Genomic DNA, 13,744 nt, shown 5'->3' on the forward strand with positions numbered 1-13,744 from the left:
AAAATAGTTAACATAATTGGTATAGCCGCGTCCCTTAAGTCTGAACTATTACAATTTCACATTATTTAACTTGCACATTGAACGCAGCAAAAAAATAATTAAAAAAAATACTGATTTGAAAAAAAACGGCAGTCGCTGTTTTTTCGTCACCTCATTTCCCACAAAAAATGTTATTAAAAGTGATCAAAAACGGACGTACTCAAAAATGCTACCATTAATATTTCTTGCTGAGCCAATAGCAACCATAATAATATTTCAAGTACATAATTATAAATCTTCATTAAAATGCTGACATCCGGTAACCCCTGGAGACAAACATACAAGGGGGTGGTGTTAACTGTTCTTTGCCATGAGGGAGATAACGACAAACAGCTGCATTTTGTGTCTGGGTGTTCAGCCAACCCACTACAATGGGATGTATGAAGGCCACACGATGAACACATAAAGATAACACATTTATTTGGGACTCGAGCAGAACTATGTAGAGGAAAGGTCGTTAAAATAATGGAGAATACACATCTTCGTAATTCGGCATCCTGCTTGATAATTCATAATGTACCATCCTTCACACAGGCATTAGTGATTGAATGGGTCGTCGTAAGGAGCTCACTGAATTCCTGCGTGGTTCTGTAATAGGATGTGACCGACATAAGGCATTTTGGATGATTGTACCTTCCAACTTTGTAGGAACAGTTTTGGGTTCAATCTTCTCTGTTCCCCCATGAATGCGGTGATGGAGGAGCCCCTTCTTTCTTTTCCCCGGGGGCACAGGCGGTGTAACGCCGAGGAAGGAGCGGCAACGGAATTTCTGCCGCCAAATTGAAGATCCGGACAGCGGTGTCCAGCCTCGGCAATTCAGGATGAGTTTCACTCCCCTGGGGAAGTAGCCCCGAGAGTCCTGGGCAGGTAGCATTTCTCCCCGGCAGAAACACCTGACCGGAGTTCACATGCGGAGGTGCGCAGTGTCGGCTGCCGCTATACTAGGCCGCGGGACGGCCTCTCCTGCCTGCAGGCTCGGGTGAGTGGACCCCCCACTTGGATAATACCCCTACAGACTCCTGGATACCCCATCGCTCCCCCTGAGCCCTGCAGATTGCCCGAAGTGGAGTACAAATCTTACGAGTGTTTACACCTCCCCCGCACACTGGGGACTAGTGGGAACGCCCCGGGGATCCTGGTCCCCTTCACGTAACTCCCTGAGGACCCCGCTGCTCACCCTGGCGTCCCACAGACCACATTGCCTGGTGACCGGCTTGCGATGTGACCATCTCCCCCCTTACTGGATAACGAACGAGGGTGACTAGCCCTGCCTCGTGTCTGTCTGGGAACAGGACCCTGGCGGAACACCATTGCCATATTTGTATTCTAATGTCTCCTGTATGGATCTAGCTCATGCTGCCACTGATGGTTTAGTGATCGTCTGAATGGCCATCTGACCCACTGTTACTCTGCTTATGCACCTTTTGACCCGTTTCCCCTGACATAGGGAACTGTGTCATGGACAGATACTTCACAAATTCGTCAAAAGGAAAATCGACGCACTCTCAGAACACCCCAGTACTGGACTCCCGCGCTCCTCCACTATGCAGAAAAACAAAAACACTGCTAAAGGGGAAAAATCATCTAAACTCGCACCCGCTAATGTGCGCTCTCCACAACCACAATTCTCTCCGGAGCTATTTACAGGAGATGACATGACCCCCCCCCCCCCCCCTCAGCTGTCCCACAAAACAGCCCTCCACACGGCTCTGCCATGGTCTCACTTCAGGCCACCCTGGTGGCGCAGGAGGTCTCAAAGTTATTGCTGCTTCTCTTTGATAAACGCCTGGATGTCCTACACATGTCCAACTCGGCGTTAGCCCAGATCACCTCCAACTCTCAGAAGATTGCTGACTTGTAGACTAGATTCACCTCCTCTGAAGACACCATTTCCAGTCTGGAGGATACCCTGCGCCAGAGCCAAGCCACTACTCAGGCACTGAGGGACAAACTGGAGGATCTGGAGAACAGGTACAGACACAGCAACCTGAGATTTGTGGGTATCCCTGAAACGGTGACCGCTGACTGCTTGACGGACTACCTCCGCAGATCCCTTCCACAAGCGCTTAACCTAGATCTTGGGGGAGACACCCCTCATGACTGAGAGAGCACACAGCCCTCCTAGGTCCAATAGAGAAGCGGGGGACACTAGGCCACATCCTGTCATAGCCAAGTACCTCCAATGGGCTATAAAAAAAAAAAAAGTTGTTCGAACCTATCGGAACCAGAGGAACCTATTGATCAACGTCTCCAAAATCTTGATTTTCCATTACTACTCTGCAGCTATCTTACTGAAAAGAAAAGCCTTTGCGCCTGTTTGCCGCTTTCTTCATGAGAGGAACACTCGCTTTCAACTTTTGTTCCTGGCGAGGCTGAGAGTCGAAGATGGCGAACACATCCGAATTTTTGAAGATCCGGTTTTGGCTCGGCTCGCCGAGTGATATGCACCTGTGTTACCAGGGAATGTGCATGACTTTCATTGGACATGTGCACATTTCACACACGGTTCGGAAGTGATGCAGACAACGTTCAGTTAGTATTATTGGCAGTAACCTCGCTGTTCTTGGCCTGGATTGCTGTTACTGTTGTTCATTTAATCGATCACCTGTTTTGCCTTTATTGCTTGTCTTTGATATATTCTCTCCTCTTTCAGACCCCTGGGTGCACGACTCCTGAACTTGCTGACATCTCTATTTAGGCTACACATGCGGCTCGCTGGGACCGTGTGGGGTGGTGACTGGTTTACGACTACTGATCCAGAACTTCCCACTAGACACAGAATGAGCACCTCACATACACTGACTCCTGACACTTATCACGTCACCAGATTTAAAATTCCTGTCATGGAACGTTGCAGGCCCAAACACGCCACTGAAGAGACGGAAAGTACTTAACCTCCTCAAGAGACTCTCCCCAGATATCATATTTCTGCAGGAGACTCACTGGAGACTGGGCACCCGAGGGAAATTGACGGCCCCCTGGTTGGGCGAATGTCATTCCGCCTTGCACTCTTCAAGGGCGATGGCGATTTATTTTTAGAAAAACCCTACAATTCACGCTAGAACAATCCATTAGCGACCCCCAAGGCAGATATATCATCTTGCACATCACGGTGGAAGGCACTTCCTACTTCTTAGTCAACGTATATGCCCCTAATGAGGACCAGCACGTTTTTTACACGGAGGTTATTCAAGTATTTCTGGTTCTCCCGCGCTGCGACGTAATCATTGGCGGGGACTTTAATCTAGTCCAAAATGTCTCTATGGATCGCTCCCCACCAAACCCTCAATCCCACATGGCTGCGTCTTCCTTGGAGTTTTTCCTTGACTCTCTTAATTTGTGTGACCCTTGGAGAGTAGTTGACGCTGGAGCTCGGGAATACATGTGTCACTCTAGTTCACATGGCTCATTCTCAAGAATCGACTATTTCCTAATTTCCACCTCATTGTTTAATTCCCGAATCTATCCGATTACTATTTTGGACTATGCCTCGATTACCATTACTACAGCCTTGTCCTCCCCAACTGAGAGATCTAAATTCTGGAGATTTTCTGCCTACCTGACAGATTCCTTTGAGTTCCAGCAATACCTTCACATGCACTGGGGTAATTACTTGAATGGCAACATATCCCAGTCTGATGATATCCCTCTATTGTGGGCTTCATCGAAGGCTGTGATGCGGGAACATGTCATCAGTTCTGTGTCTTGGAGGCGGAAATTACGGAGAGATCGTTTCACTGCCTTACATAACTCTCTATTATCGACCCAACGGACCCATGCTAATGATTCTACCCCAGAAAGTCATCTAGCGTATCAGACAGCTAAGCCCCTACTGGACACCTTCATCCATGATGTATCTCATTGGCAGGTGAGAAATACCGCCAAGTTTTATAGGTGGGGTAATAAGACGGGCAATCTACCGGCCGCACTTACTAAACAGAGACACCCCTTTTCACCTATCCTCTCCTTGCTTAATCCCTCCATGAAATCTATTTCCACGGACCCTACTGAGATAGCACAAATTTTCACCGAATACTATGAGGATCTTTATAGGGCCACCCTGACTTCTTCTGACATGGATTCCTTTATGGACTCTGTTCATTTGCCCACTCTCTCTCTACAGGACATCAGGTTTTGTTGATAAACAGGAGGAGGAAGTGAGACAGGAAATTTCTTTGACCTGTAATGGGAAAACGCCGGGTCCAGACGGATTTTCCGCAGAATATTACAAAATTCTAGGCCCCAAAATTGTAGCGATCCTGACGAGTCTATATAATGAAACCTTTATACATAATAAGCCTATTGACCGCTTCACAGAATCTCGCACGGTGCTTATATCAAAACCAGATAAGGACCCATCCTTACCCCAAGCTTACCGCCCGATATTACTACTAAATCAAGATTATAAGTTTTTTGGCTAGAATATTGGTGGACAGACTCCAATGCTTTCTCCCTAGTCTCTGTGAGGCCCAGACTGGGTTCAAGAAGTGTAGGACCAGCATAAAAAAATATTACAACGGCGGTGGCTGCGACTGTTGGCGCAGGACCCCACACAATCGGTCACCATGCCAATGAGCCTGGATGCCGAGAAGGCCTTTGACACCGTGGCATGGCCTTTTTTTTTAGACGCGATCCTCTCCAAATTACAATTTGGCACGATTGTCTCTCAATTTGTACATTTTCTTGGCTTTGGTGCGACGACGTGCGTGACGGTAAATGGGCTGACTTCACCCCTTATAGCTATATTTAGGGGCACAAAGCAGGGCTGCCCTCTTTCCCCGTTACTCTTTAATCGCTCCTTCGATCCCCTGTTACATCATCTGGTGCAAACTCCGATTTTTAGGGGAAATGAATCACACAATTTAGAGTTGAAGGTAGCCGCATTTGAGGATGATATCTGGTTAGTGGTGTCTGATCATAAACAGGTGCTGGCCCCGCTCCTTCAGGACCTGGATAGATTGGGGAAATTGTCCGGCTATGTGCTAAATGTGGACAAAATGGAATCTCTTTTACTAAATGGACCTTCTGTGCTGCTGTGGTTCTCAGCCTTCACATTCCGGTGGAAATCTTCAGCAGTAACATATTTGGGGGTACAAATTTCCAAATACCCGGGTAAATTATAAAGGCTTAACATGTCCCAATATATCTCCCAATTAGAGAAGAGATTAAGCACTTGGAAACACTTCACACTCTCCTATTTGGGGAGGGTGAATCTGATTTAGGATGTCGGAATTTCCTAGACTCCTCTATCGCCTACACACGCTGCCAATTTACCTCCAGCGGATGAAAAACTGATTAACTTCCTTTTATAGGACTTTTATGTGTGGAGGGAAAAAATCACGTATAGACTTCAACATCCTGCAGCAGGGGGGGATTAATTTCCCCAATATCAAGCAATATAACTTGGCGGCACTGCTTCCCTTTGTCTCTGACTGGCTCCATGACACCTCATGCTACACGTCCACCCCCTTGACTCTAGTCTCTTCCCGGGTCGGGCACTTGCAGCTCTTCTACACCTTCCTTACAATCTGTTATCCATTGACACTAGAAATAACCCTTTACTCTTTAACACCTGGAGGGCATGGCAAAACATCAGAGCGCATTTTCATCTCTCCCCTTCGCTGTCTCTCTACCTGCCATTGATCTGTAACCCTAACTTCCAGGATGGCAACCCCCAAGGCATCTTTCGTAGGTGGCATGCACTGGGTCTGACCTCAATAAAACACTTTACATATTGGAGAGGATAATGCTTATGATGTTTGAGATGCGGTTGAAGTTCCTGATCGCACCCATTGATCCCTTCCATTATTCACAAGCCAAAAGCTATATCACCAATGTCTTGAAGCAATTGCCAGAGCGGGAATGGAACCACCATCATCTCCAAGGCTTCTCTAGACAAAACATATACAAAAGGTCAAATAACCAAGAACTACCAGCTCTTACACCTACCGCTGGACTATGCCGTCACTCAGACACCACTGACTAAATGGCAGATTGATGATCAATCACTCTCACTCCGTCATTTTGATAGCTTTGGACCAAGCCCATAAATTTCTGCCCTCGGCCCAATTTTTAGAGATGACACTTAAAATAGCACACAGATCCTATCCAACTCCAATTGTAGGCCACAGAATAGGTTTATATCCCACCTCCCAATGCTTTAAATGCAGCACCATGGAGGCCAATCTGCGCCATGGTCTCTGGGCCTGCCCTAATATTCAGACTTGATGATCCCGTATCCGATCTTACACAACTCAGAACCTCATGAACTAGACCCATGACACAGCACTTTGGGCAATTTTTGGCTCTATGGACCCGGACACACACAGGTACTCCCAGGGAGCATATACAGTGCCCACCAAAAGTTCTGGAACATACTCATAACTTTTGAACAGCTCGAGGTAGAGGGTTGAAATTTGGTGAGATTTAATGGGGTTATAAAATCTAACAGTTAACACCCAAAAAAAACACCCCCACCCGCTTGGGTGGGGTGGGGGGGGGGCAGCAAAATCTTAAATGACACGGGGGGTCGAGTGGGGGCTCATTTGAAAGCTATTTTCAATCCAAAAACGATGCCGTGATCGTTTTTGAGATAGGATTTATTTTTTGCTGATATATTTAACTTTAACGTTATCTTCATTTCCGGCTACCGTCGGTGTAGCATTACCCAAAATGTACCACGCTGGTAAAATCCTAAATGTGTGTGTGAGAGCTTGGAAATGTCACATCAAGGTGACTATAAATGACGTATTATTACAATGAGCCTCAGCGATACGAAATGGACCTTGTCTACGATTGTAACATGATTTCACGTGCACACATTTCGGTAGTCGCTTGTGAATTTCAGAGAGCGCTAATTCGGAGAGTAATTTTCATTTTTTGTACATTTCTATTGTCATATCACAAAGTGCATTTGACCTAAACGGAAAGGATGACTTTGAGAGGGTTTGGCGAAGAAAGAATAAGATCCTATCGAGAGTGATACTTTACGTTTCGGTCAAATGCATTTTGTGCAAATGCAATGCACTCTCTGAAGTTCACAAGCGACTACCGAAATGTGTCCAAATGAAATCATGTTACAACCGTAGACGAGGTCCATTTTGTATCGCCGAGGCCGGCATTGTTTTCGTATTGAAAAGAGCTTTCAAATGAGCCCCCACTCGCCCCCCCCCCCCGTGCCATTAAAGATTTTGCTGCCCCTGCCCACCCCACCGCCCCCAAGGGGCTGGGAGTGTTTTTTCTGGGCGTTAACTATTAGATTTTATGACCCGATTAAATCCCACCAAATTTCAACCCTCTACCTCGAGCCGTTCAAACGTTATTAAGGTATTCCAGAACTTTTGGTGGGCACTGTAGACTATTACATTATGTGGCAGCGGCGGGTGCGAAGGCCATTTTACAAACCTAGTTACGTGACCAGGCCCCATCATTTAGGCTTTTTGTGGACAAACTCTCATATTTATTTAAGATGGATTGGATGGAAGCACCTCTCCATAAGGAAATCTTGGTGGAGCAGTTCTTTGCCGCATGGGAAACCTTCATCTCCTACTTCGACAGAGTGAGGACGGATATTAGGAACTACTTTCAGCACATTATCTGGTTTCAGGAAAAGATACTTCTAGGAAACACACCAGTGTGAGGGTGCACAGGATTCTGGAGTTGTCGAGGTGTTGGTGAGAGTCGTGCACTCAGTTGGCGTGTTCTCTTCTCTCAGACGTCCCTTCAGCGTCTACAGTGGCGTGGACGGAGATGGGTGATTGGCTGGTCCTCGTTCTTTCTCTTTGTCCATGGTTGCATTAAGCCTTGATTAAGAGAAGCACGCTTTTTATTTTTTGTATGCCATTAATGCAGCAGGAGATTTGGTTCTGAAGACAGGCTGACTTGTTTGTTTGGTCCCCCCCACCCTCGCTTTCCCTGACTAATAATACAAGATGTTCTGATTGATTGCTGTGTATTATATAACATCTGTCATCTCTTGTACCCAAATTTGCTTCTGGGGATTCCCTCTCCCCTTTTATTTTTGTTTGTTTTCATTTTTCTTCCCCATTGTATTTATGTGCCCCCTATTCAAAAAGTGTAATAAACAAAATTGGGGGAAAAAAAAATATTATTTTTTTTTGTCTTTGTGATCCGAAGGGCTCATTCAGACGAGCGTAATCCTCAACCGTGTGCTGTCCATTAAAATAACGGACAGCACATGGACTTTCAATGGGGCCCACTGAAGTCTATCCGTGTGCTGTCTGTTTGAACGCATCAAATGCAGAGAAATAAAATCCTTGCATGCACCTGAAAAACGCATGTCACACGCAAAGCTGCAAACTGCCCAATGTAGATAGCGCCAATTGGGGCTCCCACTAAGAGCAGATTCCCTGACCAGAACGTTGCCGAAGCTCTGGCCATGGATTTCGCTTCTGGAGGAGCCCCTGACCTCCAGAAGCAGAGTCCCCGGCCAATGAGTTTCTGACGCTCTGGCTGGGGATTCTGGCATCTCAAAGCCCCTAACGTCACTATATATGGACTTCAGGGATTTCTTCTAGGAGTAGATTTCCTGACCAGAGCATTGCCGATGCTCTGGCGGGGGATTTCGGCATCTCAAAGCCCCTAACATCACTGTCCATATATGATTTCAGGGACTCTCTCTAGGAGCAGAATCCCCGGCCAGAGCGTTGCCGATGTTGTAGCCAGGGATTCTCGCATTACAAAGCCCTTAACGTCACTGTACATATATGGACAGTGATGGCAGGGGCTCCTTCAGGATCGGAATCCCTGGCCAGAGCATTGCCGATGCTCTGGCCGGGGATTCTCACAAACCCTTGTGAGGATCTGGATCAGTTTTTAATGGTAGTCACAAGAATGGCTTTCTAAAAAACGGCCTTTAAAAACTGATTCCTTGACTTTTATGGTGGTTGTCAGGTCGTGAAAACGTCTGAAAATAGAACAGGTTATGTTTTTGTAAAGGATCTGCCAGACACAGCTTCTGTGTCGACGCCTGTGGTTAATCAGTCTGCATCTGCTCCTAGGTCTGATAGTGACTCGATCTGCTACCCCTCAGGCTGGTAAGCTGAGGAGTGGGAGAACCTATCACAGCCTGGCCAGACGGTTCTAGCTCCCGCCCTCGGTCTATTTATACCTTCATTTCCTGCTTGTCCTTTGCCTGTGATTCAATCCTGTTTCCTGGCTCTGCTGCTCCTTCTATTACTATTGACCTTGCTTCATTTTGACCCTGGCTTCATTGACTATGCTCCTGCTCTGCGTTTGGTACCTCGTACACTCCTGGTTTGACTCGGCTCGTTCACTTCTCCTGTTGCTCACGGTGTTGCCGTGGGCTACTGCCCCATTTCCCTTAGCTTCTGTGCACCCTTGTCTGTTTGTCTGTCGTGCACATATTGAGTGTAGGGACTGTCGCCCAGGTGTACGCCGTTGCCTAGGACGGACCGTGCAAGTAGGCAGGGACTGAGTGGCGGGTAGATTAGGGCTCACCTGTCTGTCTCCCTACCCCGACATTACAATTTTTTTTGACAGACCGTATTCATGGGCCTTTTTTAACTGTCGTGTGAATATAATCAAATGCCCCTGGCTGCAATGACAACTCATCACGCGGGCGCCGATGGGGTGACAGATGGAACCTCCTCCCTGTTAAATTTCTTAAGTACAAAGGTCGCTATTGACTGCGACATGTAAGGGGTTAAACGGCCGGAATCTGTGTTCTCTAGTACTGACTGTTGCAGCAGAATGTTGGCTGTAAGTTGCACCCGCTGGTGATAGCCCTGGCACAACTCCTGTCTTTGTGCTATCACCATGACCTAACAGTTAGTCAGTTTACAGAAACGACCTACTCCCCATGACATACTATTATGTCATGGGACGGGAAGAGGTTAGGGATCTTTCTGAAGCTTTTGAAGTGGCATTAAGGATGTGTTTTAACTTGAGATGTGAGCTTTGTCCCATGGCACATTGTCTTGTATAAGGTAGACTGCGGTGATCATGAGATTGTCCATAACAATATGAAGTTGTTGTATTAAGGTGATGCCCAATGGCTAGTGGAGGGCCAAATGTGTGGACAAGGGACAGGCGTGATTGCCAGACAAGGTCTTGCTGTTCAGATTTTATCGAGTCTAGGCTTATCTAATACATGTGGTCTCTGGGTGTAGACCAGAATCCTGGACTTTGTCATTATTACTGTGTAAAGTGTTATACAAAGCTTTAGAAAGCTGGAATTACTCGGTTTTTTGGTGCAGTTTTTATAGCCAAAGCCATGAGTGGTTTCAAAAGGAATGGGAAATATAAATGAAGGACTTCTCCTTCCTGCTTGATCCACTTATGGCTGTAACTCAAAAAATGGCATAAAAACTTCTCATCAGACTGCATTAAAAACTGCTTGTGTGTTTTCAGTCTAATGTGAATGATTTAAATTTGTCTAGTTTGCGGCATTTAAAAAAACAAAACATTTTTAATCCTTACAGGAAATCACAGTAAGGACTCTGAGGGAAATTTAATGTTAAAACTAAATTATAAAGTAGAAGATGAAGATCTCATGCAGCAGTCTTCAGGAGAAAACATCCTTACCCTTAATGTACATCCAGGACTTCACAGCACAGATCTATCATATAATCCTCCTAATCATAAGGAACCTTCTCCTGACCAATCACAGATTGTTACCACAAGTACAGGTCAGAAAGTGGGTAAAAGATTTCAAGGTAGTGAATGTGGAAAACCGCTTACAAAAAGCTCAGATATTTTTTCCCACAGAATTCACACAATGGAGAAATCATACTCCTGTTCAGAATGTGGGAAATGTTTTAAATGTAAATCACATCTTATTACACATCAGAGAATTCACACAGGGGAGAAGCCGTATTCCTGTTCAGAATGTGGGAAATGTTTTATTACTAATCGCCACCTTAAGGTTCATCAGAGAATTCACACAGGGGAGAAACCATTTCCATGTTCAGAATGTGGGAAATGTTTTATTACTAATAACTACCTTAAGACTCATCAGAGAATTCACTCAGGAGAGAAGCCATATTCTTGTTCAGAATGTGGGAAATGTTTTACAAATAAATCAGCCCTTGTTGTACATGAGAGAAGTCACACAGGTGAGAAGCCATATTCATGTTCAGAATGTGAGAAATGTTTTACAAAAAAATCAGCCCTTGTTGTACATGAGAGAAGTCACACAGGTGAGAAGCCATACCCCTGTTCAGAATGTGGGAAATGTTTTACATCAAACGAAAATCTTGTTATACATCAGAGAACTCACACAGGGGAGAAGCCATATTCCTGTTCAGAATGTGGGAAATGTTTTATTACTAACGCCAACCTTAGGACTCATCAGAGAAGTCACACAGGGGAAAAGCCATATTCTTGTTCAGAATGTGGGAAATGGTTTACATCAAACGAAAGTCTTGTTATACATCAGAGAACTCACACAGGGGAGAAGCCATATTCCTGTTCAGAATGTGGGAAATGTTTTATTACTAACGCCAACCTTAGGACTCATCAGAGAAGTCACACAGGGGAAAAGCCATATTCTTGTTCAGAATGTGGGAAATGGTTTACATCAAACGAAAGACTTGTTATACATCAGAGAACTCACACAGGGGAGAAGCCATATTCCTGTTCAGAATGTGGGAAATGTTTTACATTGAAATTTCATCTTGTTATACACGAGAGAACTCACACAGGAGAGAAGCCATACCCCTGTTCAGAATGTGGGAAATGTTTTACAAATAAATCATGTCTTGCTAAACACAAGAGAACTCACACAGGAGAGAAGCCATATTCCTGTTCAGAATGTGGGAAATGTTTTACAAAAAAATCAGCCCTTGTTGAACATGAGAGAAGTCACACAGGTGAGAAGCCATATTCATGTTCAGAATGTGAGAAATGTTTTACAAAAAATTCAGATCTTACTAAACACAAGAGAACTCACACAGGGGAGAAGCCATATCCATGTTCAGAATGTGGGAAATGTTTTACAAATAAATCAGCCCTTATTGTACATGAGAGAAGTCACACAGGTGAGAAGCCATATTCATGTTCAGAATGTGGGAAATGTTTTACAAATAAATCAGGTCTTGCTAAACACAGGAGAACTCACACAGGAGAGAAGCCATATTCCTGTTCAGAATGTGGGAAATGTTTTATAACTAACACCAAGCTTAAGACTCATCAGAGAAGTCACACAGGGGAAAAGCCATATTCTTGTTCAGAATGTGGGAAATGGTTTACATCAAACGAAAGTCTTGTTATACATCAGAGAACTCACACAGGGGAGAAGCCATATTCCTGTTCAGAATGTGGGAAATGTTTTACATTGAAATCTCATCTTGTTATACACGAGAGAACTCACACAGGAGAGAAGCCATATTCATGTTCAGAATGTGGGAAATGTTTTACAAATAAATCAGGTCTTGCTAAACACAAGAGAACTCACACAGGAGAGAAGCCATATTCCTGTTCAGAATGTGGGAAATGTTTTACATCAAACGAAAGTCTTGTTATACATGAGAGAACTCACACAGGGGAGAAGCCATATTCTTGTGTAGAATGTGGGAAATGTTTTATAACTAACACCAAGCTTAAGACTCATCAGAGAAGTCACACAGGGGAGAAGCCATAATCATGTTCAGCATGTGGGAAATGTTTTATAGATAAAGCACATCTTGTTATACATGAGAGAACTCACACAGGGGAGAAGACGTATTCATGTTCAGAATGTGGGAAATGTTCTATTACGAACGCCAGCCTTAAGGCTCATCAGAGAACTCACACAGGAGAGAAGCCATATTCCTATTTAGAATGTGGGAAATGTTTTACATCAAACAAAACTCTTGTTACACATCATAGAAGTCACACAGGGGAGAAGCCAAATTCATGTTAAGAATGTGGGAAATGTTTTATAGATAAATCACGTCTTGTTATACATGAGAGAAGTCACACAGGGAAGAAGCCATATTAATGTTCTATATGTGGAAAATGTTTTACAATAAAATCTAATGTTAAAACTCATCAAAGATTTTACATAGAGACGAAACCATATTCTTGTTTGAAATATTGGCAATTGTATAAATGTTAAAAAAATATTTTTAACACATCAGGTTAACAACAGACCTTATAGAGAAACTGTCACCATGTTAATGCTGCCCTATCCGAGGGCAACATAAAGAAGTACCGGAGACCCTGATTCCAGCACTGGGTCATTTACTAGTCCTTCTCAATGAATAAGAATATCAAAAAGTTAATTTATTTCAGTAATTCAATTCAAAAAGTGAAACTCATATATTCTATAGATTTATTACACAGAGGGATCTATTTCCAGCAGTTTTTTCTTTTCATGTTGTTGATTATGGGAACAGTTACTGAAAACCCAAAACTGAAATGTCATCCTACTGAGAAGTCTGTCCAGTATCTGCCCTCAATACTTGGCCGGGGCTCCGACTGCATGACTTACCTCATCAATATGGCATGACGTGGGTGGGATCAGCCTGTGGCACTGCCGAGGTGTTATCAATGTGGCGTGGCATGGGGCGATCAGCCTGTGGCACTACGGAGGTGTTATCAATGCGGTGTGGCATGGAGGCGAACAGCCTGGCACTGCTGAGGTGTTATCAATGAGGCGTGGCAAGGGGGCGATCAGCCTGTGGCACTGCTGAGGTGTTATGGAAGCCCAGGTTTTATGATATCGGCCTTCAGCTCGTCTGCA

The 13,744-nt window shown here is 44.7% G+C and overlaps 1 protein-coding gene across 1 annotated transcript in view; it reads left to right on the top strand.

Moving 5' to 3' along the window:
• The window catches only part of LOC142664829 (uncharacterized), a 45,480-nt gene extending 32,298 nt beyond the window's left edge, over nt 1-13,182 (top strand). Inside the window, exon 8 of the mRNA XM_075844195.1 lies at nt 10,503-13,182. Within this exon, the coding sequence (XP_075700310.1) occupies nt 10,503-12,661 (2,159 nt within the window). The 3' untranslated portion in view covers nt 12,662-13,182. The remainder of the gene's footprint in view (nt 1-10,502) is intronic.
• The last annotated feature ends 562 nt before the right edge of the window (nt 13,183-13,744 follow it).

The sequence above is a fragment of the Rhinoderma darwinii genome, chromosome 1, assembly GCF_050947455.1.
Source record: "Rhinoderma darwinii isolate aRhiDar2 chromosome 1, aRhiDar2.hap1, whole genome shotgun sequence".
Lineage (NCBI taxonomy): Eukaryota > Metazoa > Chordata > Amphibia > Anura > Rhinodermatidae > Rhinoderma > Rhinoderma darwinii.